The sequence below is a fragment of the Protobothrops mucrosquamatus genome, unplaced genomic scaffold (genome assembly GCF_001527695.2).
Source record: "Protobothrops mucrosquamatus isolate PMUCROS unplaced genomic scaffold, P.Mucros_1.0 scaffold1122, whole genome shotgun sequence".
NCBI classification, from domain to species: domain Eukaryota; kingdom Metazoa; phylum Chordata; class Lepidosauria; order Squamata; family Viperidae; genus Protobothrops; species Protobothrops mucrosquamatus.
In genome coordinates, this window is record NW_015387340.1 from 26,584 (window position 1) to 53,810 (window position 27,227).

The 27,227-nt window shown below is 44.1% G+C and overlaps 1 protein-coding gene across 1 annotated transcript in view; it reads right to left on the minus strand.

Annotated features, from left to right (window-relative positions):
* LAMC3 (laminin subunit gamma 3) overlaps positions 1–24,589 on the minus strand; it is a 29,416-nt gene extending 4,827 nt beyond the window's left edge. The window contains exons 1-24 of the mRNA XM_015820335.1: positions 24,217–24,589; positions 19,319–19,623; positions 18,488–18,618; positions 15,271–15,437; positions 14,135–14,323; positions 13,116–13,233; positions 12,925–13,023; positions 11,373–11,509; positions 10,448–10,564; positions 9,946–10,147; positions 9,348–9,460; positions 8,936–9,154; positions 8,181–8,369; positions 7,738–7,983; positions 6,903–7,056; positions 6,248–6,390; positions 5,514–5,692; positions 4,982–5,126; positions 4,704–4,900; positions 3,180–3,256; positions 2,541–2,675; positions 2,126–2,243; positions 1,146–1,248; positions 726–925 (exon numbers count right to left, since the gene is read on the minus strand). Of these exons, the coding sequence (XP_015675821.1) occupies positions 726–925; positions 1,146–1,248; positions 2,126–2,243; positions 2,541–2,675; positions 3,180–3,256; positions 4,704–4,900; positions 4,982–5,126; positions 5,514–5,692; positions 6,248–6,390; positions 6,903–7,056; positions 7,738–7,983; positions 8,181–8,369; positions 8,936–9,154; positions 9,348–9,460; positions 9,946–10,147; positions 10,448–10,564; positions 11,373–11,509; positions 12,925–13,023; positions 13,116–13,233; positions 14,135–14,323; positions 15,271–15,437; positions 18,488–18,618; positions 19,319–19,623; positions 24,217–24,589 (4,056 nt within the window). The remainder of the gene's footprint in view (positions 1–725; positions 926–1,145; positions 1,249–2,125; positions 2,244–2,540; positions 2,676–3,179; positions 3,257–4,703; positions 4,901–4,981; positions 5,127–5,513; positions 5,693–6,247; positions 6,391–6,902; positions 7,057–7,737; positions 7,984–8,180; positions 8,370–8,935; positions 9,155–9,347; positions 9,461–9,945; positions 10,148–10,447; positions 10,565–11,372; positions 11,510–12,924; positions 13,024–13,115; positions 13,234–14,134; positions 14,324–15,270; positions 15,438–18,487; positions 18,619–19,318; positions 19,624–24,216) is intronic.
* Positions 24,590–27,227: the final 2,638 nt, after the last annotated feature.

Here is a 27,227-nt window from a genome sequence, read left to right on the forward strand (position 1 = left end):
AACTGGTACACCAGGCGAACCTGATAAAACGCCCCCCTGGTCACGGCCGACAAGTGATCTTCCAATGTCAGCCGTGCATCCAGGAGGACTCCCAAGTTGCGCGCCCTCTCTGAGGGGGCCAGGGTTTCGCCCCCTATAGTCAGCGATGGAATCAGCTGACTATGCCGAGGCGCCGGCATCCACAGCCACTCGGTCTTGGAAGGGTTGAGCCTGAGTCTGTTCCTCCCCATCCAGACCCTCACGGCCTCCAGGCAACGGGCCATCACGTCAAGGGCATCGTTGGGGTGGCCTGGGGTGGAAATGTACAGCTGCGTGTCATCAGCGTACTGATGGAAATCCACCCCAAAGCCACGAATGATCTCCCCCAGCGGCTTTACATAAATATTGAACAAAAGGGGAGAGAGGACCGACCCCTGAGGCACCCCACCCCAGAATTCCTGAGCCAGAATGCAACATACTTCAATGCTGGGAGTTGAAGTCCAAATATTTTTTAAAGGATGCTGATTGAGGAATTTTGGAAGTTGAAGTCCAGATATTTTAATGCCTGCTGGTCAGGGAATTCTGGGAGTCGAAATTCAGATATTTTCAAAGATGCTGGTTGGAGAATTCAACTCCCAGAAGTCCAGACGCCTTAAAGCACGCTGGCTGGGGAATTCTGGGAGTTGAAGTCCACACTTCTTAAGGTTGCTAAGATTGAGAGTTGAGAAAGCACAACACGCTCCCACCTTAGCGTTCTTCTTGGAGACCGATTCCCCATCTCTGGCAGCTTCAAAGGCCTTGGCAGAAACAGGTCCAGAATTACCCAGAACTCTCTGGGCCTGTTTGATCTTCCTCTGGGTCTCTGGAATCCCCCTGCCCCGCACCGCAACCCTCTTCCTCTTGACCGCGGCACGGCCTTTAGGATCTGCAACCAGGGTCTTTATTCCTGCTGGCGAAAGGAGAAACCGGTCATCCTGTTTCAAGCTGGATAAAATAAGTCCCGGACAAGGAAAGGCTGAGACCGCAATTGGGACTGGAATTTCCGTGGCTGAGCAAGGCGTTTGTTAAGTGTGTGTCGCACCCCTTTTACGACCTGTTTCGCCACGGTTGTTAAGCAAATCACTGTAAAGTTGCAAAGTGAATCACACAGATTAGTCTCGGTTTACCGTCCAGTGTGGTCACCAAAGCCTTCGCCTCGGAAATCACCGCCTCTCCGTTGTCCAGGGAGGACTCGGCCGCTGTTCGTGCCTTGTTTGTTCTCTGCCGTAGCTGTGAACAAGATAAAAGCAAAATTAGGCTTAGAAAAAGTCATAACTGCAAACATTTCCTACAGATGACCAGCTCAGAGCTGCCCTGTCAATGCCTGAAAGCACAAAACCATCTCTAGGCATTCTCCAAATGCCTCAGAATCAAGTAGCTAGTCCTCAGTATGAAAAAATAGACACTCCACTTCCCCAACTGTCAGGACTACGCAAATTAGAAAGAAAGCGGTTTGTGGCACTTACCACGCTTCTTGAAATACCTGGGATGGGACATGAAAATATAGCCAAGATCTAACCAGGAATGCCTGCTTTTTGGTGTCAGACACTCCTTCAGTTGATTGTTTCTTTGCATCCTGGTTTGTTGTGCCAAATTTTGCTGCCAAATAAGGGCAGATCAAGCCGCAAAGCACTCACCTCTTCCAAGGGCCGAGTCCTCTGTAGCTCTTCCTTTAACCCAGTTTGGATAGCCAAGGATTTGTTGATTGCCAACCCATGTTTCGTTTCAACCAGTTGTTGAATTCCCTCTGCTTTTTGAACCAGATTTCCAGCTTTCTCCACCAGAGGACGCTGCAAGATCAGAAGCTGGGGATTTACCCAATCAAAATAAAAACTACTTCAAGAATTGGAAAGATCACTTTATTACTAGAATTATGACATTTGTAGGTTGCTAGGGTATTTTTGAGGGGGGGACACCATCTGAGCCCCCCAGAATAGCTTCTACCACCGGCATTCTAGGGAATTCTGGGAACTGAAGTCCAGACACGGATTTAGAAAACCCGGAATCAAACTGGAAAAAGCATCAACTGGATAAGAAATATAGAAAACGTGAGAGAAAATTGATTTCATGAACAAATGTAGAAAACCATCCTGTTATCAATGCTTACCAACGGCAAAGTATCTGTCTGCACCAGGGTTGCGTTGCTCTGATGCCCTGAAACCAGGATCTCAGCATCTTCCATTTGCAAAACAAGGTCTTTTTGGGTCCTTTCAATTTTCTCACCACTGCAAGGCAAACATTCTCAAATTATTGAGGCAATCTGCCAACTCACTTAAACGGTGGGCTTGTGAAACATATGACGGTTTGTTTCAGGGGCGGTAACGTCACCCTCATCTAATGTTCGTTCTCCTGTTTAGGACTTTCCAAAAAACCCCAAAGGAATTTCTCAGAATGTCTGGAGACAGACATCGGCAAGCTGAAGCCAAGAGACGGGGTCGTTCTAGACTCCGTGGACTACCAACACAGAAGACCCATGGGGCACAGCCTCAAGCATGTCGCCATCCTGGCCTGCACTAGCTCACCTCTCTTCCATCTCTCGCCTGAAGTCCTGCAACCTGCTGGCGTTCGCGACGTTTTTCAGAAGCCGGTAACTCAAACTGGATGCCACGATGGCTCGTTGGGCCAGGTCTTCCACCAAGGATGCCATTTCGACATGGCTGCAGAGAGGAAACACCCCACCTGGTGACTTTGGTGGTGCACATCTCTTAGGCCAGGGGTCCCCAACCCCCGGTCCAGTTGCATGCCAGCAACTGGTCCACACAAAGAAGCAAAGCCCCATCTGTGGGATGCAGGCATCACACAAAATCACGCACCCTCCGGTCTGTGGGAAAACCCCTCTCCACGGAACTGGTCCCTGGTGCCCAAAAGGTTGGGGATCTCTGTCTGGAGAGAGGAGGGTCTGTTCTTCTCTCTCTCTCTCTTCTATGGCCAGCGTGGCTGCCCTCCCTTCCCCGTCTGGAAAAGCCACCCCCCCCCAGGAAGAACAGCCCCCAGGATTGAACGGGAAGGTGAGAAGGCGAGGAGTCTGGAAAAAGCTGGAGAGAGGATTGTCCGTTTCCCCATCTCTTTGCAGCCTCCCTGGCTGCCCCTGGTCTTGAAAGGGCAAGTGTGAACGGTCACTAAACAGCCTGAACAAGGACGGGTTTAGCCTCTAGACTTACCTGCGGGCCAATTTGCCGGATCTGATCGCGTGGTGGCTCCAGTTTGTAGACAGGTAAAGAATCTCGGAAGAAAGTTCCTAGCAGGTGGAGAAAAAACAAAAACAAAAGAAGAAAGAAAAATTGTTCTATTGTTTCCGACTGAAGCTTGGGAGAGTTGAGGATAGTGGAAATAAACCTTTTGCGCTCTGAAAAGGTTAGGAAAATCCTCAAACAGAGACAAGGGAGGGAGCAACTGGTCAACATTTGTGCATTTTCTACGGGATTCAAGCATTTTAGTTCAAATTTCAGCCAGGAAAGCCTAAAGCATACTTCTCCTACAAACTCTGTGATCTATGATGGTTTATTCGTTGCTTATTTATTATGAAATAAGCAGGATTCAAAACTCTAAGCTGCAGCAGTAAGAGGATAACTGAGTATTTATTTTTTTTTAAAAAATCTACTTGTTTTTAAAAGTATGCTAAGTTCTGTTTAATATAATGGTTATTTGAGGGATTTTGTGGGCCGCTTTCTCTCCCAAAAAAACTCTCCCTCCCTCCCTTATTTTTTTTTTTTGCTATTATAAGATTTTATTTGTCATACATTTGATGGGGTGGATAAGAGACCCTTTTAGATCTGCTGCCATTGTTAAGTGAAACAGGTGGTTGTTAACTGAATTTGGCTTCCTTCATTGTCTTGGAAGTTGACTGGGAAGCTTGCAAATGACCCAAGGATCCTGCACCCATCCTAAACGCCTGTTGGTTGCCAACTGCCCAGATTTTGATCACATAACTGTGAGCATGCTACAATGGTCGTAACTGTGAGGATCAGTTGTAAGTCCCTTTTTTCAGTGCTGTTGTAACTTCAGTCACTAAACGAAAGGTTGTTAAGTCAAGGACTACCTGTATTGGGCAGCAATTTTTCCCCACGAGGTGGCGCCAGTTAGCAAACTTTGATTGCGTTGAAAAACTAACTAGGGCTTGTTGATTATAAATTAGGACTTGAAGATACATGAAGCTCCCCCGAAATAAAACTTAATAAACTGCTTCTTTATTCTGGCCAAAAATAAGGACGTGAACAGCCGTTGATTCAAGGGATTGTCCATAAAAAAATAAAATAAAAATAACGTGTAATTGGCGTGGTAAGCCAACTACAGAAAAATAAGTCGGTTTTGCTCGTTTGCAGCCACCATCGGAAGATAAATGAGTAACTTACATGTTAATCGCCTTCATTTGGCACTGGGTGGCAACGGCGCATAAATAAACAAGTGTGGACCCGTAATTTACAGCAGGCAGCAGGAGCCAATTTCACAGGAGTAAACACACGCAAATGATTGACAATTGGCTCTGCAAGTCAATTACAAATAAACAAACAAACATTTGCAGTTGGCATTGGAAAGCCCCTTGCAGAGGAGGGATGGATAAATAGAGACAGAGAAATAGAGAGAGAGAGATATGCCAGATGGATAGATGGATGGATGGATAGATAAATAGAAAGACTTATGAAAGAAGGTAGATGGGCGTGGAGAGATGGACAGATATTGGGTACCATGCTCTCCAGGATTTCAGTGGCCATCTGGATCTCCTCATGGGTGGACCGCAGGGTGGAAGATACATCAGAAAGGAGCCCACACATTTTGGTAGCCCGATGACCATCACAAGCGATGGTTCTGCTCAGCCGATGGAGGGCGTCTTCCACCAAGTCCTTCAGATCCGTCATCTTCTCCAAGAAAGCGGCTTGAGCACCTGCAACCAAGACATCATCGTTTGGGTGGATTCTCCTGATCCACGTTTCTCCTCAGATGATCCTCCTCCCGTTATTTTTACCTTCCCACAGGTAGGGATGCTCAAGGTTGTCTCCACGTGGGCTCTCGCCAAACACCGCGTGATAATATTTGGCTTTCGATTGGTCGCAGCTGGGCTTCTGGAACCAGGCTTCCATTTCGGTCAGCTTGTCCTTCAGTCTGTCTGTCTGTACAGGAAAGAAGTCCACGTGAGTCTGTCTTGGAGAAAAGACCTCACGTCTCTCTAAACATAACAGAGCAACAGAATAGGAAGGGGCCTTGGAGGTCTTCTAGTCCAGCCCCCTGCTCAAGCAGGAGACCCTATGACAAATGGCTGTCCAGTCTCTTCTTAAAAAACTCCAGTGATGGAGCATAAGAAGAAGAAGAAGAATGGAGAAGAAGCCATGCAGATAGGTGTATATTTAAGGCTGATTGACTTTCTGTTAAGGGGACTGGAAGGCTGATTAGGAAAGTTAATATTTCAATGAAACAAAAGGCTGATTGAGTGGGAGCGTTCAATTAATCTGCCTGAAAGGCAGATCAAAACAGAAAAACTTTGGCCAATGGGATCTTACCTCCTCTTTCACAAGGCTGTAGCAGAGAGGACATTCCTGGCACTGCTTACTTTCCAGGTCAAAGAAGTAGTTCACATCGCAGTGGTCGCACTTGCTACCCACAAAGCCCTTTTTACACACACAAGTGCTGTTGTCGTGGCACTGGAGGGAGACCGAGCCAATCTGGGAACAGTTGCAGGCTGGAAGAGAATGAAAAATAGTAAGTGTATTTGGAGGTGGGGCCATCACGGTGCCAGCAACCTTCAGTGGGTACAAAATAAAGGAGAAATAAAAAAATTAGAAGGAACCTTGGAGGTCTTCTAGCTCAACCCTCTATTCAAACAGGAGACCCTATATCATTTCAGACAAATAATTGTCCAATAACTTCTTAAAAACCTCCAGTGATGGAACACCCACAACTTCTGGAGGCAAGTCATTCCACTGATTAATTGTTCTCACCGTCAAGAAATTCCTCCTTAGTTCCAGGTTGCTTCTCTCCTCAATTAGTTTCCATCTGTTACTTTTTATCCTGCTTCAGGTGCTTTGGAGAATAGATTGAACACACACCCCCTATTCTTTGTGGCAGTCCCTCAAATATTGGAACACTGCTATCATGTCACCCCTAGTTCAAATGATCTTGGAAAGAAGAGCCTCGTTTTTTGAAGTTTATTTGGGGTTCAGAGGTTCCTAACCCTTCCCTCCATCTCTCCCACGATGGGTCAGTGAAGTCCTTTGCGAAGGGTAGAGATGCCTACCTTGGCAGCCTTGGGAAGAGAATCCAAAGAACCCAGCCTGGCACCGATTGCATGATAGCCCCACCACGCCGGGATGGCAGACGCATTGCCCTGTGATGGGGTGACAGATGTTGCTCTGGGCTCCCATGGGGTGGCACTGACATCTTGGGGGGAAGAGAGAGAAGAGGAGACGTTGTGTTTAATGCAATGTGATTCTCCTTGGATGGGAAGGTCACCAGCGGCCGAGTGTCATCTGGAGCAGCCTTCTTTAACCTAGCCAAGTTTAAGATGTGTGGACTTCAACGCCAGAGTTCCCCAGCCAGCATGTTTGTGTCCAACATTCAGAATTCTCCATCTAGCATGCAAGGACTTCAACTCCCAGAATTCTTCATTCAGCATGGGTGGACTTCCACTCCCAGAATTCCACGGCCAACATGCTTGGACCAACTCTGAAGTCCAACATGTTTGAACTTCAACTCCCAGAATCCCCCATACTGGGGTACTGGGAGTTGAAGTCCATCTATCTTAAAGTGGCCAAGGTTGAACACTCCACAGGACCAAACGGCACATGGTAATCCATAATCCCAATACATCAAAAACCACCCATTTGAAGGAAGTTGGGTTATGTACCCCCCCTCTCCCCCTACTGCTCCCCCCTCAATGCCACATCCATTACCTTCTGCACCCCACCCCTGGCTGTAGGTCAAAATAGCCTTCCAGGCACTGGGTGCACTCTCGTCCGGCTACATTGGGGAGGCAGCGACACTGACCCGAAACTGGGTCACAATCTTCTGGTCCATGGTCAGAGCCATTAGGATGACAGTTGCAGGCTAGGAAGAAAAAGAGAGAGAGAAGGAGTGTGAAAGAGAAGGAGAAGCGACCTGAGGCTGAAATGCAATCAAATGGCTAAAAAAACCTGCAGAATTCAGTCAGAATACAGCTGGAAGGGACCCTGGAGGTCTTCTAGTCCAACCCCCTGCTCAGGCAGGAGACCCAAATATTTGTCCAATCTCTTCTTGAAAACTTCCAGTGTTGGAGCAACCAAAACCTCTGGAGGCAAGTCGTTCCTCTGATTAATTGTCCTCACTGTCAGGAAGTTTCTCCTTAGTTCTAGATTGCTTCTCTCCTTGATGAGTTTCCATCCGTTGTTTCTTGTCTTGTCATACAGGCAGTCCTCAACTTATGACCACAATTGAGCCCAAAATTCCCATTGCTAAGCCAGGCAGTTGTTAAGTCAGTTTTAATCACTGGAATGGCTTCCCTCCAGAAGTTGTGGGTGTTCCAACACTGGAGATTTTTTAAAAAAAGATTGGATTTGTCTGGAATTGTATGGAGTCTCCTGCCTGAGCAGGGGGTTGGACTAGAAGACCTCCAAAGGGCCCTTCCAACTCTGTTATTCTGCTACATTCAAGAGATCAAAGGTGGTCTTGATTCGATCGCTCACGCTGTGGACCTCCTGCCATATCTTAGAAACCTTTGGGGTGGTTCTCTGGTTCAGCTGGAAGACTCACGGGCACACTTGGTGGCTGGGCTGGCATCCAGAGGGTTTCCATAGAAGCCCCCTTGGCACCTCTCGCAATGCTCCCCTGCAGTGTTGTACAAGCAGCGTAGACAACGGCCGGTGAGAGTGTCACAATTGCCCACTGCGTTGGGATCCGTGTTGCCACTACAATCGCAGCTGCTACAAGGGTGCTCTGATCCGTTTCGTCCCAGGGGATCCCCAAAGAAACCATCATCGCATAATTCACAGAGGCGCCCTGAAAAAGGCAAAGAGAATTGATGACGATGATGATGATGATAATGGATGATGAATTAGAATACTTTATTTGGCCAAGGGGGATTAGACCCACAAGGAATTGGCCTCCGGTGCAGACATTCTCAGTGCGCATTCAAAGCAACAGAGTAATAATAATAATAATCAGAATAGACCCCCCCCTGCTGTGGGGTCACCCACCTCTCTGTCCCAGGGGACAGTGTGTGCAGACCACTTCTCCATTGTCTACCATGGTTGTGCAAGGCCCTTGTCCCGGACACGGGCAGGCTTGGCAGTCATCCGGTTGCCCAAGAAAAGGGTTGCCGTAGAAGCCCAGAGCGCATCGCTCACAAGCTGGCCCTTCGGTGTTGTGCAGACATTGGCAGATACCTATGGAAGGAGGAGAGAGAGGAGGAAAGGGCAGAGAGACGGACATCTTAGAAAGATTTTCTCAGAAAGAAAAGCTCTTAGGAAGTATAATTTGTAGGAGATGACCTGAGGGAGGGGTCAAACGTGTCATCAGTCTCGAGTCCCTTCGCGCCCACAAGAGACGTGAATCCAGCCCTCCTTGAACTCTGTTGACTCTTATTTGCTGCCAATTTGCTTTGATCGTCAGTAGTTCAGATCGTTGTAGGGACCGATAAACCTGTAGTCTTGATAAACCTGCTGTGCTTACGGATTTATTGACCCTGGGAGGTAGGAGGAATTGCTGCAGACTAGGCTAGGGTCAGACAAGAGAGAGATGAGCTGAGAGAAGGAAAGGGGCGTAGGAAACATCTCAGAAGGGACCCTCCCTAGTTTCTCAGGATGTAAAAGATTTGGTGGGAGATTTGTACCTTCAGACTGGGAAGAGTCTGTTTAGAGAACTGTCAGATAAGAGACAACGTAGCCCAGAGCTGCATAATAGGCAGAGAAAGAAACCCAGAAAGGAACCTTAAACAAAACTTTACTCTCACCCGAATTAGCATCGCAGCTCCCATGTTGGTTGCAGCTACAAGGCACGCAACTTGCGAAGGGTCCACCCCAAGCAATCTCCCGTTGGTAACCCGGAGCACAAAACTCGCAAAATCGGCCTTGGTACCCCTGGGGGCAGAGACACTCCTCAACCCACGGAGCCCGCTGGGAGAAACCCGGATGAGCAGAAGCGAGTCGAACCTCCTTTAGCGCAATTCTGCCTGCAGAAGAAGAAACCCAGGTTATACGGTGAGAGTAAACATTCAGCTGCCTTCAGTCCAAAGGTAGTCTCTTAGCAACTGTTCAAAGTTGCGATGGATCCTAACAGATATTTACGACCTGGATTTGAATTTCTGGTAGCTCGTGATCAATGGGACCACATCGTGGTTTACCTTCTTCTGTTGTTCAGCTCACCTGATCTGGGTTTACTTTGAACTTGGATCCGAAGCATCGTCAGATTGGAAAGCATCCGCTGAAACTGGAAAGGCGACAGACCCAAACTCATGGCCTCTTCCGCCTCGTGCAACCTGCAACCAACCAACCCTGGATTGTAATCAGACAAAACTTGCAGAAAAGTCACCCGAGGGATTAACAGGTCCTTACTCAATCAAGGTTGTTTTTTTTTTTTTTAATAAAAACCTTTAATTCCCTTCTGCAGAAACCCTGACCCTTGCTGTTCTCTGGATATTTATAGCTTTCCACAAAGAAAGGGATGTAGCATTGATCAGCTCATCCTGCTGTTTGCCAGCAGCGGTTTAGAGTTAATTGAACAGCATCAAAGGGTATTGCAGTGCTCAGCATGATTATTGCTTTGTTAAAAAATTATATATCAGGTGGGCTGCTTTTATGAAGATGTCTGTGGTGTGTTACACATTGACAGGTCTGTTAAGGTGAGGTCCTTCACAGTCCAGCGTTTCGGTGCTCGGAGGGGTTGACTAGATGCCTCTGGGGTGCTCATAAGCAAGACCCCGATTTATCCTTCGATCAAGCTGAGAGAAAAGCAGACTGATACCTGAAGGACACAATCCGTTCTCTGCATGGGATGTCGTTCCTTCTTTCTTCCGGGTTCTTGTGTCTTGCTAATAAAGAGACGCCATTCCCTTCCAAAATTAACTGGACGGAAGGAGAAGAAGCATCTGTTGTGTTGTCTTCGAAGTGAAGGACCACCGAGAGCAACTGGCCGTAGCTAAAACGCTGATTGCCTAGAAATTTCTCTAAAGCAGTGGAGAGGCAAGAACAGAAAGGAAAGAATTATATAATGCAAGGAATTACAGGTAGTCCTCAAAATTTCAGTTGCTAAATTGTTAAGTGAGCTTTGATCCATCTTATGAACGAGGTTCATAAGATTGGACAGCCATTTCTCCGGAATATTATAGCATTTCTGCTTGAGCAAGGGGTTCGACTAGAAGGGCCCTTCCCACTCTGTTATTCTGCATTCTGCAATCTCCTAGTGGTGCCCTATCCAACTATTAGTCAGATCCAACTGGGCCTAGTTTAGCAAGGAGCTGTCCTACCTGGGGCCTCAAATCCAGTAACCTCCTGTTCATTTTGGTCTACGAAGATGACGTCTCCATCCCAGCGTAGAAAAACATCTTGCCCTTCTGAGTTTTCTGCTTTCCAGCTATCAAGTCCTGGATTAAGAAAATGGGGAAAAAAATAGCAGCCAGCATGACCACATTCATCTGGTCTAAACCGATCCTTAGCATCCTTATTCATGGAGAGCAGAAAAGATTGCATCTTTAATTACATGTCATTGAAAGACTGCAACGCTTTTATTTTTTTTTAAAAAAAAAAATACAATTATCCCGCGCTTTAAAAACTTTGCCCTTAAGTGGCCAAGCAAAAATAAGTTGAATTTCCCATGCTAAGCAGAGACAAAGGTTAATTCTGCTACAAACCCAAGAACGCATTAAAATTAATGTGGCAATTCACATTCCATTTTAAATATAATCAGGATGGATTTTAATAGGATGGTGTTTCACACTCCATCTGTACAACCCCTCCCCCCCCACACACACAGGGGTTGTCTGTTTGTTTTTAAAGGCAAAGCTACATGGCCCCACTTATACTAAGCTAAGACATGAATGATCCAGACGTTTTAAGAATTCTGCAAAGAGTAATTGGCCCAAATGTTTTTCATAGCAGCGTAGGGATTTAATAGTTCAGATAATAGATCTTTTGGGGACCTTCAGCTGAATGAAAGGGTATCCCAATTCCCAGGGATGGTGTGGTGTGCCCCAAAATCCTCCACAGAGAACATCTGCGACAGCTGTGTCTCAAATTCAGATTTCTTTTATCTAATTGCTGATCTGATACCAGTTTTTCCTCCTGTTCCTTGATAGATGACAGACAGACAGACAGACAGACAGACAGACAGAGTAGATAAATGTTAGTCTTTCAAGACAGACCAGAAAATGAAACCAAAACCTTGCAGCCCACCTTGTCTGAAGTCAGAGACAATGTCACGGGGTTCATATCCTGGAGTTGTTGTGCAGACGGTTGAATGTCCATAGCAGAAACAACTTGTACATCCCTCTGGGTTGTGAGGTTGTAGGTTAAAACTGCCAGGCTGACATCTGTGTGAACAAAACCATGAATGAGGCTCCTTCAGGAAAACAGCCTCATCCCTTTGTAAAATTAAAAGTCGCCTGCCCCAACCTAGTAAAAAAAGAAGATTGTTAACAACAATAACAACAACATAAGTGGACAATCTTTAAACACCGGATCTTCAATTTTGCGTGGTATTCCTCTTTTGAGGCCTGCCAGATGCTCTACCACCCACCTGCTTTTATTTTATTTATTATGATTTAGTTCCTTGGGTTTCTCTTCCAATTGCATTTTAATTAGATTCCTTTAAATAAAAAAAAATAAACACGGAACTATTTGCTAAGTAAAGCTTCAGTCTCTAGAATCAAAATACCTCCTGCTGGTGCAAAAGACAATTCCCCCTCCCCAAAAAATATAAATGAGGTAAATAGATGAAACTTTGCTTGTTGAGAAGAGAACTGACTTGCCCATAAAAACAAAATGGAAAACAATGTTCTAAGGATAAAATATTAAAGAAATCCAGAGGTTTTTGTTTTTCCATGACCAGATGTTCCAGCTATTTGTGTGTGAGTGTGTGTATGAGAGAGAGTGACGTAAATTTTCTAAGAGGAACTATGTGGAACATTAAGTAGCTCATGATGTTCCAGAAGTAATCTGGATGTCAACAGTTAGTTCAACTATTAAATGGTGGATACTGTCCAACAATTTTCTTAGCTATTCAACCCAATTTTCTATTTCTTCTACTTTGACCCCCTCTATTGATGGCTTCTCTGATGGGAGACCATGATGGTGATCCACATCTTGTCTTCTCTCTTCTCTTCCCTGCACTGAGTCCTTATCACCACTTGTGAAGGGTCTCCCAAATCTGTAGTCCTGTGCAATCATTCTCCCGACACACAACTTTTACTGACAGTAGAGAGTGGCTATGCTCACTCTCTAACCCTCCTTCATTCTACAGTGTAGCTTTTGATGGGGAAAAATCCTGGCCCCCAAATTTTAACAAGAACCTCTACAGATTAAAGAAGAACCTCAAGAGGGATCAGAGAATGGTTTAAGCTGGAGAAATGGTGCTGTGTTTCAGGACCTTGGACAGCTCCACACAGTTAGAACACGTTGTTCTAACAAGGGATGGATGGATAATAGTTTGAGGCCAATTGGTTTGGTCCCTTCCAAGTGTCAAGTTTTTTAAACTCTAAATTGCGCTCCCCACATTTCACCTTTTTCCATCAAAATTTGGCAATGCAATGAGGGCTGTTTTGGGGCCTTCCGTTACGGTTGCCTCTTCATCTATTTACTTACAAATTTAAAAAATTGTTGTCCTCAGTAGCATCAGTGGAAACCACACAAAGAAAACAGCAGATTCTGTCAAGTTACTTATGAAAAGGAAAAGAGGGGTGGATGAAAAGGAAGAGAAGAGGTTTCAGCTTACAAACATTTCACTTACTTGTTGCACAGATAGCCTTCCACTTTTTTCTTGCACTTACAGTGCCCTGAATTGGGGTCACACATCCCCAAACTTCCAGCAAAGTTACAAGCGCAAGGTCTGAGAAAACAAAGGTGGAGGTTTCATATCAGCATCTACACATTACACAACAGAGCAGATGACTTTTCCATTCTGACTTCCTTGGTTCTCACCTGCACCCTCCTTCACTCAGGGAATGAAATCCTTCTTGGCATCGCTCGCACTTCCAGCCTGTTACTGTCACTTTGCACTCACACTTCCCTGTAGCATCACACTGAGGATTCAAAGAACCTAGGAAGACAGAAGGAATAAGAAGACAATGGAAGGAATAAGAAGAAGACAGAAGCAATAAGAAAAAGTCAGAAGCAATAATGAGAAGACAGAAGGAATAAGAAGAAGACAGAGAGAATGAGACAGAAGGAATAAGAAGAAGACAGAAGGAATAAGAAAAAGTCAGAAGCAATAATGAGAAGACAGAAGAAATAAGAAGAAGACAGAGAATGAGACAGAAGGAATAAGAAGAAGACAGAAGGAATAAGAAAAAGTCAGAAGCAATAATGAGAAGACAGAAGAAATAAGAAGAAGACAGAGAATGAGACAGAAGGAATAAGAAGAAGAAAGAAGGAATAAGAAAAAGTCAAAAGCAATAATGAGAAGACAGAAGGAATAAGAAGAAGACAGAGAGAATGAGACAGAAGGAATAAGAAGAAGACAGTGGGAATAAGAAGACAATGGAAGGAATAACAAGAAGACAGAAGGAATAAGAAGAAGACAGAGGGAATAGGAAGACAGAAGCAATAATCAGAAGACAGTAGCAATAACAAGATTACCCAATCTTAGGCTTCCATATCCATCCAGTCTTGATTAAATCTGGAAACCCATTAAATAAAGAAAAGGAGGACAAGGAGAAAAAAAGTCAAAGGGATTTGCCTGCCTCTTGAAGTATGGAGGCTCCATCACTAGAGGGTTTCAAGCAATGTCTGGATAGCATTACTCTGTGTTCTGCTCAGAATTGGAAGACCCTCATGTTCCCTTCCAAGCTTAGGATTCTGTGACATGCAAATAAAAAGAATTTGTTTTCCATTCCTATGGAATGGAATTCTTGTGGAAGATTAATGATGCTACTATTTCCCTTGCCTGCTTCACCCTTCCCAGTAATACAAATTATTGTCCCATCTTCCCACCACCCTACCTGCTTGGTTGCAGTTGCAGGGTTGGCACGCCATCTGATCATCCCAACGATAAAAATTGGGCCGACAGTATTCACAGTGAGGTCCACCCGTGTTGTCCCGGCAGTTCACGCAATGACCACCATGCCCGGTGCGCCGGTACAGTTCCCAGTCATAATAGCATTCCTCTGACCTACCGCTACAGTTGCATGCTGGATAAAGACAGGAAAAAAGCATCATGGATAGTTTTCACTCTCCTGAAGCTAAGCCTTGTTGCCTAACTTCAGATTGAATCCCCTTGGTATCCAACTGTTTTGAAACTCATTGAATCTGGGACTCAATGCATTTTGATATGAAAATTTTGTCCTGATACTCATTGTTCATTTGTTACTCAACGCACAAGCTAGAACTTGTCGGTGTTGGCTGCCTTGTGACTCACTACACTATGGGAGAAATTTGTTTGGTGCTCATTATTTTTGGTACTCGTTGTGTCTCCCGGAATGAATTAATGATGAGTACCAAGGTACCACTGTATTTGCAGATATTAGAGAATCTATGAGCACTGGGGTCATCCTGTGTCAATATTTCTCTGCCTAAAGAGATAATCACCACAGGTCAGCAAAAAAGCAATAGATGAGGGAATGACTTTTGACTTCCTGCTGGCTTCCCCATTGACATTTCATGTAGGAAGCTAGCAGGGAATGTTGGAAATCACAATCACATAACTGTGAGGATGCTGCAGTGGGTACAACGTTGTGAATAAAACTGGTCTGAACATCCTGGAAAGTTCAATTCCCACAGGAACAATGGGTCTTGGATTTTTTAAAGGTTTTTTTTTCTCCTTAAGTTGGTGATTTGAGGTACCTGGATACAAAAATTGTTGCCTGGTGTACCGTTTCAGCTAACTGAAGATTACAAACAGACAGAAGAGCCTCAGTACTGGGAAAGCTTTAAAGAGTTTTTAAAAACTATGCAAATGTTAAGAAATGAAATTAGGCTGCCTTGATGTATTTTCTGCCCCGTTGTGACTCAGTAGCGACACACAATTTTGCTATGTTTTGTGTGTCAGCTGATACAAGCTGGTGGGAATGAGCTGCTTGTAAGAGTTGAATGGATACCCCCCCCCCAAAAAAAAGAAAACCAGCCAGGGGGAACTTACGAAGGCATTCGTTGGGTGACTCAGCGGTTCCCCTTGCCCAGGGGCGGTCTTGATAGAACGGCTGGCATATCTCGCAGTCCACCCCGGTGGTATTGTGTTCACAGAGACAAACCATCCGGTCCTCTTCATTAGGGATGCATTCGCTGGCATGCCCATTACACTTGCATCTGGCAAAGGCACAAGAGGCAGCTGTTTGAGAAGGGTGGCCCCACTTCTTCACGGAGAAGGAATCTATGGTCACAATGGCTGGACCCCACCCATGGATTAGGTCTCGCCATCCTCAACCAAGACTGTAACCAATGGGTTACTCTTCTTGAACGCTCCTACTTACTGAAACACTACTCCATCCTATTTCTTCTCTAGCATTACTCCAACCTACTCTAGCAGTGCTACTCCATCATTACTCTAACCTTCTCCAATTCCTACTCCAGCTCCTACTCCAACAGTTCTACTCTACTCCCAGCTTATTTCTTTCTATGACAACCTACTCTTGTTCCAACGCACACCAAGCTATCCCTACTCCAGCCTACTCTGATCGATTCTAGCATTCTGCTCCAGCACTAATCCAACCTAGCCTACTCCACCAATTTACTTTAATTATTGTTCTCCTCCAGTTGGTTTGTAATTTCCTTCTTATATCACTGGGTGTAATTTAATACGGCCCTGGGTTTAATTACCTTCAGAAATTGTGGGTGAAATGGTCACACACCCAGTGTCTACCATGCCCCCTCTTTCCGAATGTCATCCCTTGGTCAGGAGGAACACACAATCAGCAAAGTTGGAGACAAATCAAGTTGTGTGGTATCCTTGCAGAGCATCACTCTGACCCGTACTTTGGGCTAGGGGTCAATAGCCTTTTTTAGCTGATTAAAAAATTCCAGCTTTCTGAGATGATTGAGTAATAAAAGCAGGGTGGTCCTGGTTAGGATTTTATGAGACATCTATTTCCTGCAGGACACTATTCAGGACTCCGGCTAAGCCACGGGCAGTGAAAATTAGCAAGGAAGAAATTTAAGAAAGAAAGGAAGAAAGAAAGAAAGAAAGAGAAGAAAGAAAGAAAGAGAGGGAGGGAGGGAGGGAGAGAGAGAGAGAGAAAGAAAGAAAGAAAGAAAGAAAGAAAGAAAGAAGAAAGAAAGTAAAAGAAAGAAAGAAAGAGAGAGAGAGAGAGAAAGAAAGAAAGGAAAAAAAAGAAAAAAGGAGAAAGAAAGAAAGAAGAAAGAAAAAAAGGAGAAAGAAAGAAGAAAGAAAGAAGAAAGAAAGAAGAAAGAAAGAAAGAAAGAAAGAAAAAGAGAAAGAACGAAAGGAGAAAGAAAGAAAAAAGAGGAGAAAGAAGAAAGAAAGAAAGAAAGAAAGAAAGAAAGAAGAAAGAAAGAAAAAGAAAGAAAGAAAGAAAGAGAGAGAGAGAGAAAGAAAGAAAGAAAAAAAAAGAAAAAAGGAGAAAGAAAGAAAGAAGAAAGAAGAAAGAAAGAAAAAGAGAAAGAACGAAAGAAAGGAGAAAGAAAGAAAAAAGAGGAGAAAGAAGAAAGAAAGAAAGAAAGAAAAAAGAGGAGAAAGAAAGAAAGAAAGAAAGAAAGAAAGAAAGAAAGAAAGAAAGAAAGAAAGAAAGATATTCTGAGCAGACTGCTGGGGGATATCTCCCTTCCTTCTCTCTGCCCCAAGGGAAAACGTCCATCATATTTAATTTGCCAGGGGTAACACACCTCATTTAAAAACCCCACAGCGTGCCGAAGCGTCGAGACCACCTAAGAACCCAAAGAAAATATATGTCCTCTCTTCCCAAGCGTAGCAAACACGAAATATATTCAACGAGGCTCTGGCAGGGAAAGGAAAGGAGCCTTTTTAATGAAAAATGGCCACCGTTTAATCAATTTTATGAATGGGAAAAGCGACGGGGCTCATGGACGCCGCAATTCGTTCAACTTGGATGAGGGATGGGCTGTGACCGCGGTTTAGTGGGAAAATAATGAACTCGGGGGAAAAAAAAGAAGTAATTGCAATTTCTGCTCCAGAGAATCCTTGACTTTCATCCACAATTGAGCCCTTGCTAAGCGAGACAGTTGTTAAGCCAGCTTTGCTCTGCTTTACGACCTTTTCTTGCCACAGTTGTTAAACGAATCGCAGGAGCCGTTAAGGAAATCATGCTTCCCCATTTACTTGGCTTGTCGGAGGCCGGCTGGGAAAGTTCACACGAACATGGGCGCTGCAACTGTCACAAAGACATCCCAGTTGCTCTGGATTTTGATCACCTGATCACCTGCACCGGTCGTTAGTTGTGAAAAACGGCCCTAAGTCACTTTTTATAACTTCAGTCACCAAACAATTAGTTGTAAGTTGAGGAATATCTACATTTTAAATGGCTGGATGTCTCCTCTGACTAATCTTTCTTCGTCTGGCTGATTTTTCTAACGTTATTTCAGGTAGACTTTAATTGTGCGTTATAACACTTTAATCACACTTTAATGCCTTACTCCCTAATCAAGCCTAGGGATAGAATGTCTCCCTCACTGTCAGCTTATGGGCATCTTTGCAGACATGTTTTATTGAACGTTTCTGCTTAAATATGATTTAACCAGGCCCTGGTGGATTACGTCGACAGGCGTGCCCCGTGAAATTTCAATATCTCAAATGAGAGAGACTTAATCTTTGGGCAGAGGGGCATTATTTATTTTGCTTAAAACCAGCGTAGAATCTACTGAATTTCAGGTTTGAAGTGGAAGACAAAAACGCCACGGCAGATTTAATACAGGAGACGGGAGGTTAACAACAACGAGGAAACTTCCTCAACGTAAATGAAAAAAAGATAAGGTAGAGAATTCCCTCCCTGGCGTGTGAGGGAAGCCTTTCCAAGAAAACCAATTTATCAAAAGACGATCCACCCAACATTAAAAGAAAAAGATAGTAATTCTAGATTGTGACCATAGGGATGCTAAAGCATCATAAGTGTGAAAAATGGTCACTTTTTTCAGTGGCTTTTTTCCACTAAGCTAAGAGCTTCTGTACGTAAGCAGAGAGAAAGTCCCCACTCCCTTCTAGCATTGATGATGTCCCCTAGCTGGGTCATGAAACGCCTGCAAGAAAACCACCAAGCTCAGAGAGCACCAAGGACCCCACAGTTCAACCCACCCCGAGTTATAAATATTCTCTTCTATTGATAAAAGTTGTCTCATGCCACCCCCAAAATTACTCAGAGACTTCCTCTTACAATGTTTCATCTTACCTCCCTCCGACCGAGAAGTCTGAAATGGCGTAGTAGTAAGATTGAAGCACTTTAGGGTCTTTGAAGATGTCATCCCCGAAGGTGTTAAGGCGATCCAAAGAAATCAGCAAATCCGTACAGGTCACCCATTCCTGCAGAATAATAACAATATTGGAGGCAACACACTGGTCTGGCATGGACGCTTGCAAAAGAGTTGAGGAACATCTATAAGAACCTTTTCCAAGTCTGCTATCCAAGATCCTTTAAACTGGAGATGGCCACGTTTGAATTATGAATTCTTCGTGTCTTTTTGTGGCTTTCCCAAACCAATTTGGAAAGAAGAGAAGAGTTTTGGAGGCCTCTAAAGACAGCCTCTTTACATCTTACTTCTTCCTTTGGTGTTTAATGGAGGTTGGGGAACCGCGAGAGCTGTGAAGATCTGGAGAACCTGTCCACCAAGAACATCACCAGAGAACTTCTCAGATGTGGTGAGTAGTTTACTTGAGAGTGGAACTTTTCAATAGTAGCCCTCTGAATTTGGAATCAGACGTTTCACTCAGGTTCCACTATCTATATTGCCTTTAGGGCACCGGGCAAGACCATTTTAATTTTTCCGGATTTTCTAATGATGACAAAAACATGTCAATGCATTCGTGTGGGATCGTCTTTAATTTGAACATTGCTTTTATTCAATTGCTAATTTTATTGCTGTTTAGCTTTGGAAACTGTTCAACCTTTCGACGGAGGATTTGGTTGACTGTTTTAATTTTGGGGGGGTTACTTATTTATTTATGTAAGCAAAAGGCAGGGAGAATTGCATTAGGATTCTTCTACCTGCCTGATTTTTAATACCTGGAGGAGAGGACTTTGGTCAAAACTGTAGGCACTGGGCCGGCCTTCTAATGTGGAGAAAGCCACGTTCCCACCACTCAGAGGGGAGATGTCGCTGAATTCGTCCGTGCACAAGGCCACTTGCTCATGTTCTCCAGATCTCAAAAACTGCCGTTCTGGCTTTCCGTAGGTCTTCTTGCAAGAGGCACTGTAGAACTGATATGGGATCCAGGGTCCATCAGCCTGACTCCTTTTGTAAATGGCAAAGCTCTCTGGACGGCTGGTGTGGAATTTCAACCTCACGTAGGTGATTTCATAAGACTTCCCTAAAGAGGAGAGGGGAAAAATAAATAAATTAAATCCCAGGAAGGAAACGATTCAGGGTAGGATGAGGGTCTTTTCAACTTCCTCCCTTCAAGGTCATTATAGAACACAGAAGAATAGGGGTTGGAAGGGACCTTGGAGGTCTTCTAGTCCAACCCCCTGCTCAAGCAGGAGACCCTATACCAAATGGCTGTCCAATCTCTTCTTAAAAACCTCCAGTGATGGAGGAGTGCCCACAACTTCAGGTGGCAAGCCGTTCCACCGATATTTCTACTTAATTCTAGGTTGGATCTCTCTCTGATAAGTTTCCATCCGTTATTTCTTGTCCTGCCTTCAGGTGCTTTGGAGAATAGCTTGACTCCCTCTTCTCTGTGGCAACCCCTCAGATATCGGAAGACTGCTATCATGTCCCCCCTGGTCCTTCTCTTCGTTACGCAGGATACCTGTATTAGGAAGAGTTCCTCTCCTCTGAGTTTTCCACCCCTATTAAAGTACTCCGCCTTTGCTTTCTTTATTCTGTGATTTCCTCTGTTGAGTGCACTCCACAGATGTCTACTCAGAAGTAAGCACCTTCCCCAGGAGGAGAGGCTCATAAATATTGATAGTATTGCAGATGCACGGGGGATTTGTTATGCTAATGTTTGATTCTGTCCTCTGAGATGTTTTCTCAAAGTGGTGGCAATTCTGTATAAATGTTTTGCTGATGGATTTTTAATTTGAGAACTGTTGCAAACCATCGCTTCCTTCCGTTAGAGAAACAACACTCAGCAATGTTTACAGCAGCAGCAGAAGCAACAAACAGCTTTGTTTTCAATTTGACACCTTTATGAGGTGCTGGAATGTCAGGTCCCAGAATTCTTAGCAATGCTTTGCCAAAGAATTCTGGGAAATCAGGAGTTCAGATGTCAGAGAACCTGGAGATGTGATCAGCAAATTTCACTGCAACTTCCTCTTTCCATTTTTACAGGCAGCTCCTCCATTCCTTTCTTGGACGTTTCTCAGCGAGCTGGGCTCACAACCTTGCTATAAAAACAAGCTGCAAATCTAGTTTTCCCACCACTATCTTTTCCATCTGAACTGTAATGTTTATTTCTTTGCCCTGGCTTCTTCTTCTCCGGATCAACAAACAAAGGAATCCTGTCCAAAGAAAGGATCTGTTGTTGCAACCAGTCACAGCCATGGCTTGCCAGAGAAGAATGGAAAGTTAGAATTCTCATTTGGATCCTGCCCATATATGTGTGATTTTGATGGAACCAGGAGCTGACTTGGTTGTCAAAGGGCAAAGTGTGTATGTGTGTGTTTGGGCAGCCTGCAAAAGGAGGGGGGAAAGAAGTTGAGAATGTCGAGGCTCTAGAAAGAGTGTAGAGAAGAGCAACAAAGACGATTAGAGGGCTGGAGGCTAAAGCATAAAATGAATGGTTGCAGGAATTGGGTATGTCCAGTGAAGAGAAGGATTGGGGGGGACATGATAGCAGTCTTCCAGTATTTGAGGGGTTGTCACAAAAAGAGGGGGGTTCAACCTCTTCTCCAAAGCACCTGAAGGCAGAACAAGAAGCAACGGATGGAAACTAATCAAGGAGAGAAGCAACCTAGAACTAAGGGGAAAGTTCCTGACAGTGAGGACAATTGACCAGTGGAACGACTTGCTTCCAAAAGTTGTGGGTCCTCCATCACTGGAAGTTTTCAAGAAGAGACTGGACAGCCATTTGTCCAGAATGGCATAGGGGGTTGGACTAGAAGACTTCCAAGGCCCCTTCCAACTCAATTATTCTATGTTGTAAGTTCTATAAACAAATCAGATCAGCTAAATTTTATTTTCATGTCTGCCAAACTAGAGGTATTGAACTGAAAAATATCTAGTGCTGGTGTTAAGCAATTTCATGACTAAGTGTGTTTTGTAAATTTAGTGTCTGGTTGATTTAGGACTTAATATATTCTATCAACAGGAAAACAAATTAAACCAATAAACAGGTTAACTGGGTTCATATGAATTAAACCAGTGTTAACAATATTGGACAACTGAATACAAGACACAACAAGATTTTTCTAATCTGCTTTCTTTAGAATTATGTTCACAAGCTACTTTAGGTCATCTCATGTTCCTAATGCTTTTAAATTAATTTTAGCGTGTTCTGCAAATGCAACTATTGTGATTAGCAAGCCACTGTTCATGGCTTAATGGACTACATGAAAGCCATAAAGGCTAATTCCATAAACCATGGTTAAAAGAAACCATTATTCGCTGCAGTGTTATGCCCAGCCGTGTCTGCTTCAATAACATTAATCAGAAGCAGATCAATTCTTTTTCTGGAAAGAGATCGTTTAATCTGGTTTGCTTTTTTTTAAAACCAGTCTCAAAGCAATTTATTATTTTTTAGGAAAGACTCTCTCCATGAAGAGCTGATGGTTCAAGGCACAACATCACACATGATGTCCAAAGCAGAACAATTAACGAATAGGCAAGGCGGTAAGGAGTCTAAACTATTATGGAAAAATGGCAGTTATTCTGGGACACCCACTCAAGCAAAATTAAAACAAGCCTTAATTACACCCATATGAACGTTGTCTGTGGAGGAGGAGCTGGGCTGACGCAAAAGGGCTGCAGGGTTAAGTGTGTGGAGTTATTCAACAACTCCATCAAGGAGAAATGTCAACATCTGCCATGGATCAGGAGAAAAGAAGGGAGGGAGATGTTTCTTGTTTCCACCAAGAAGACACCCAACAGCTATTTTTTCCAACCATTATTGTAGGATGCAGGGAAGAGGGGATGAAGAGAAAAGACAGTGGTTTGCAAATATTTTTGGAGAGGAAGAGGAGGTGAAAAGGAAGGAGAAGGAGAAGAGGAGGAGAAGGAGAAGATGAAAAGGAAGAAGAAGGAGAAGAGGAGAAGAGAAGGAAGGAGAAGGAGAAAAGGAGGAGGAGAAGGAGGAAGAGGAAGAGGAGAAGAATATGAAAAGGAAGGAGAAGGGGAAGAAGAGGAGAAGTTAGAAGCCCAAATCCAGGAAAAAAAGTAGCTGGGGGTTGCATTAATTCTCTTATACTCTCCTTCCTTCCTTCCTTCCTTCCTTCCTTCCTTCCTTCCTTCCTTCCTTCCTTCCTTCCTTCCTTCCTTCCTTCCTTCCTTCCTTCCTTCCTTCCCTCCACCTATTCTGGTACAGACCTAAGCAGTGGGCTGTCGAAGTGAGCAAATGGATCTTGTCTGAATCCCCAGACTGATCTCCCGCAGTGAGCTTTTGAAATGAGGATCTGAGGAATCTCCAGCTATTTTTACTCCTTAATGAATCACAGATCTGCAGAAGCAACTTTTTAAAAATTAGTTCCCCTTCAGGAAGGGACTTGGCGACGGAGCCAGCAATATGAGCCACTAAAACACTTTTAAGGACCTGTTGGCTCAGCTTGTAGGAAGCTACCCCTATCTCCTCGCCTTGGTCAAGCTGCCAGAGAACGAGCAGCGTTCGCGACTCCCACGTTGCTTCAGCCTGACGGTTTTCATTTTGGCTGTTCCAGAAAATCTTCAAGGTCCCACCAGGTCACCGCTAAGAGACTTAGCGTCCTCCCATGAGATCCAAGAAAAGGCCAAGAGCGTAGAAGTGTAAGAGTCTGGACCCCAAACTCAACAACCTCCCTCTGGTTTTTCATCCCAAGCAGGAAGTTCTCTCAATTTGGAACAGATGTTGGCAAAATCACAGGAGGCTGAGAAAACAACAGAGAGATTCTCTTTTCAGAGAGAGAGAGAGAGAGAGAGAAAGAGAGAGAGAGAGAGAGAGAGAGAGAGAGAGAGAGAGAGAGAGAGAGAGAGAGAGAGAGAGAGAGAGAGAGAGAGAGAGAGAGAGGGAAGATGCTGATCTCCTAGAAAGAGTGCAGAGAAGAGTAACAAAGATAATTAGGAGGAGTCTGGAGAATAAACGGTATAGTGAACGGTTGAGGGAACTAAGTATGTCTAGTCTAACGAAAGGAAGGACTAGGGGTGACATGATAGCAGACTTCTAATATTTGAGGAACTGTCCCAGAAAAGAGGGGGTCCACCTATTTTTCAAAGCACCAGAGGGCTGCTGCGTGTGGCTTGTTATTTGCAGCTCTGAGCTTGGTTGTTGGTTTGTAGACGTTTCACGACCCAACTAGATAACATCATCAGTGTTCATAACTCATTCATTATCATCCATTCATCTTTCAGGCTGTTTTTTACCCAGTTAAGAAACATCATCACTGTCCATTCATTGAAAGCATGCTGGCTGGGGAATTCTGAGAGTTGAAGTCCACCCATCTTAAAGATGCTGGCTGGGGAATCCTGGGACTTAAAAGCCCACCCGTCTTTAAAGTTGCCAAGTTTGAAAAAGAGTGCTCCAGAGGAGCCACAAACCAGGAGGAATCTGAAAGCACCTTTTCACCATTCATTGCATTAAAAAGCACCGGCTCCCTTCATCCCCTGCCAATCGGAGAAACCCAATGCTTTTAATAAAAGCACAATCATTTGAAACCTGCCATCTGGTCCCTTCTGATCTTCCCTGCAAAAGGAAGTCACAGATCAAAAAGAAACAAACACATTTGCAGCTGTGCGCTGGGAGACGATGAATCCCCCCCCTTCCCCGACTCACCCAAGTGCAGAGTGATGTTGACAGAGGTGGGGTGCTGAACCCCAAATGCCATGGACTGACTTTGCCACCAAGTGGGCTCTTCCTGGCTGTGGAAGTCGGTCAGGTAGGAGGCATTGTGGTGCAGCAAAGGGTCCGCCGCGTCGCAGCGGTGGCACAGGATGTTGGATTCTCGCGTGCCCATCTGCAAGCAGTAGGTTTCGGGGGGCCAGCCACACGTGTTGGAGGCTGGAGGCTGGCGCCCAAAAGCTGCATTCTCGAAAATGGGCATGCAACGCTGGGCACGGCCTTGGGCGTTGTAGCAGGCGTCCATGGCTCCTGTGGTCGGGCGAAAGAAGACGACAAAAGCCAGAGAACAAAGCAGCCGCTGTGCCATGATGGGTCTGGGAAGAATCTTTGTGATGTCTTGTTTGCACAGTCCCAGCCTCTGAAGCTCTCTCCTCCTCCTCCTTCACAGAGGATGGGGAAAAACAATTTCCCAGTGGCGGGATCCTTCTCTCTCTCTCTCTCTCTCCCATTCACTTCCATCTTGTGGACGGAATCAGGAATGGCCTTGTTTGATCAGAATCTCTCTTTCTCGGGAACAAATAAGCTCCTTCAAAAAGAAGGATTTGTTCTAGCTGGGTGGAAAAGCAGAGAGACACACACTTTTTCCACCTTCTTTGCACAGATGGGGGGGAGGGGGAATGGGGGGAACACAGGCAAGAGGGATGCACAAATTAAGCCCGCCAGAAGACTTGGGGAAAGTTGGCGCCCGAGGGATAGTTTTATATGCAACAGCAAGAGACAAAGACCAAATGTGCATTTGTGGGATTGGGGTGGCTGAGGATTGATTCTGGGTGCAAATATCAAGTTTAGTGTTTCCTGGAATTGCACAGCTGCAAATTGTCAAGTTGAGGGGGTTCTCCCAGCCCAAACTTCTTCACAGGTTTCTTGTGAAGGGGAAGAAATGCTCCAGACTTTTTCCATGTGGTCTAATCTTGCATCTAACATTCTATTCTATTCTATTCTATTCTATTCTATTCTATTCTATTCTATTCTATTCTATTCTATTCTATTCCTATTCCTATTCTATTCCTATTCTATTCTATTCTATTCTATTCTATTCTATTCTATTCTATTCTATTCTATTCTATTCTATTCCTATTCCTATTCCTATTCCTATTCCTATTCCTGCCTTTATTTTTACAAATAACCCAAGGTGGCAAACATATCCACCCCACCTTCCTTCTCCTAATTTTTCACAATAACAATCCTGTAAGGTGGGCTGAGACAGACCAGATCAAAGTCCAGACACCTTTCATGCCTAAAGCAGGATTAGAACTCACCATCTTCTGGTGAGTCTCCCAAAGTCACCCAGCCAGCTTTCATGCTGCCTAAGGTAGGACTTGAACTCACTGTCTCATGATTTCTAGCCCAGTGCCTTAACCATTAGACTAAACTGGTTTCTTACCCATTAATATTGGGCAAATCTGCAGAGGTACACACATACTTTTATAACAACAACAATAATAAAATACCCCAGAGTAATGCACAGTAGTTAGTCCCAGGGAGGCACTTTTCTGATGTCAGAATCAAAATAATCCTTGACATTTCCAACTCTTGTTTGGGTGGTGCAAGGGCTGTCTTAAAAAAACTTGCAAGAATCACTCCCTATTGTAGATGGCAGAAAGAGAATATGTCCGTAGCTCCTAGCAGAGTCTTTTTTCCCCCCCCTTTGTAAATTGAGTTTGTTTCCTACAAGGAAAAGCTGAGGGACTAGAATAAATTCCCAGGAGAGTTTACACAAAGTGGAAAAATAACATTTGTGAGTTTATTTGTTGAACTCTATTTTGCTGCTGTTCCTGTCTTTCTTTTGCACTGTTCCAGAACCAGGTGGTGAAAATCTAGGGAACCTTTAGGTGGCAGCAAAACTTTGTAGTATTCTTTGTCTCACTACTGCCACCAAATGGCCACCTGTATTTTGGCAGCCAAATTAAAATTGGCCATCTGAATTTACAGGCAGTCTTCTGACTCATCTCTCACAAGTCTTGTTTTTTTGAGGGGGTGTGAATGTCGTTGAATCAGAAGCAAGCTACTTTTGCCAAACAGCACATCTAACAGGAATGATTAGCTTTGGCATGTCCACCATTCAATCTACTCTACCGGGTTGTTGTTGTGGAAAAAACAACAACAAGAGGATTGAATATTATCCATCGCACCTTCATCTCCCAAAAGAAAGGCAGGATAGAAGGCTAATAAGCAAGCTAACAAATATAATTAACAGCATTTTGCACCTTGCTTCAAAATGTTGGATGAATTGATCCGAAGGACTGAAATATTAACACACTAATCCCAATTCCTAAGGATACCTAAATATTTTATTTCCTTCTGAACTTCAAGACCCATTTTATCCATCAGTTCTGTTCGAGCATCTAGTTTCATGTTTTTCTGTTAACTTCTTCCTCTTCTGTTTGTTAATTTTAAAACCTGCTAACAGACCAAATTGTTCGAGTTTTCCCATTAATGTTTCAATTCCCTTTAAAGGATCTTCCAGAATCAACAAGTCATCTGCAAAACATAGGATTCTTTTTAAAAAAAATCTTTACTCCCACAATCTTTTCATCTTGTCTTATATGTCCATTTAGTATTTCAAGAACCAAAATAAACAAGAAATGAGACAATCCCTGTCTTGTTTCTTTCTGAATCTTACAAGGGTCGGTGGTTAAATCTCCATTAATGATGTGGGCTTTTTTTGTGTGTGCTTTCTGTCAAGTCGAAATCGATCTTATCCATTTTATAAAGGTCTCTCTCTCTCCAAAATTCATATCTTCCAAAGCCGTGGATGTGAAATCCCAATTCAAATCGTCAACGGTCTTCTCCACCTCTAAGAAAATCAATGCGGCTTGTTTTTCATGACGTCGGTTCAAATAATCTAGAATGTCTAACATATGTCTAACATTACCCTTTAACCCTCTTTTAGGAAAAAAACTACATCGATCCTCATGAACAAATTCCTGCAAAATCATTTTCAG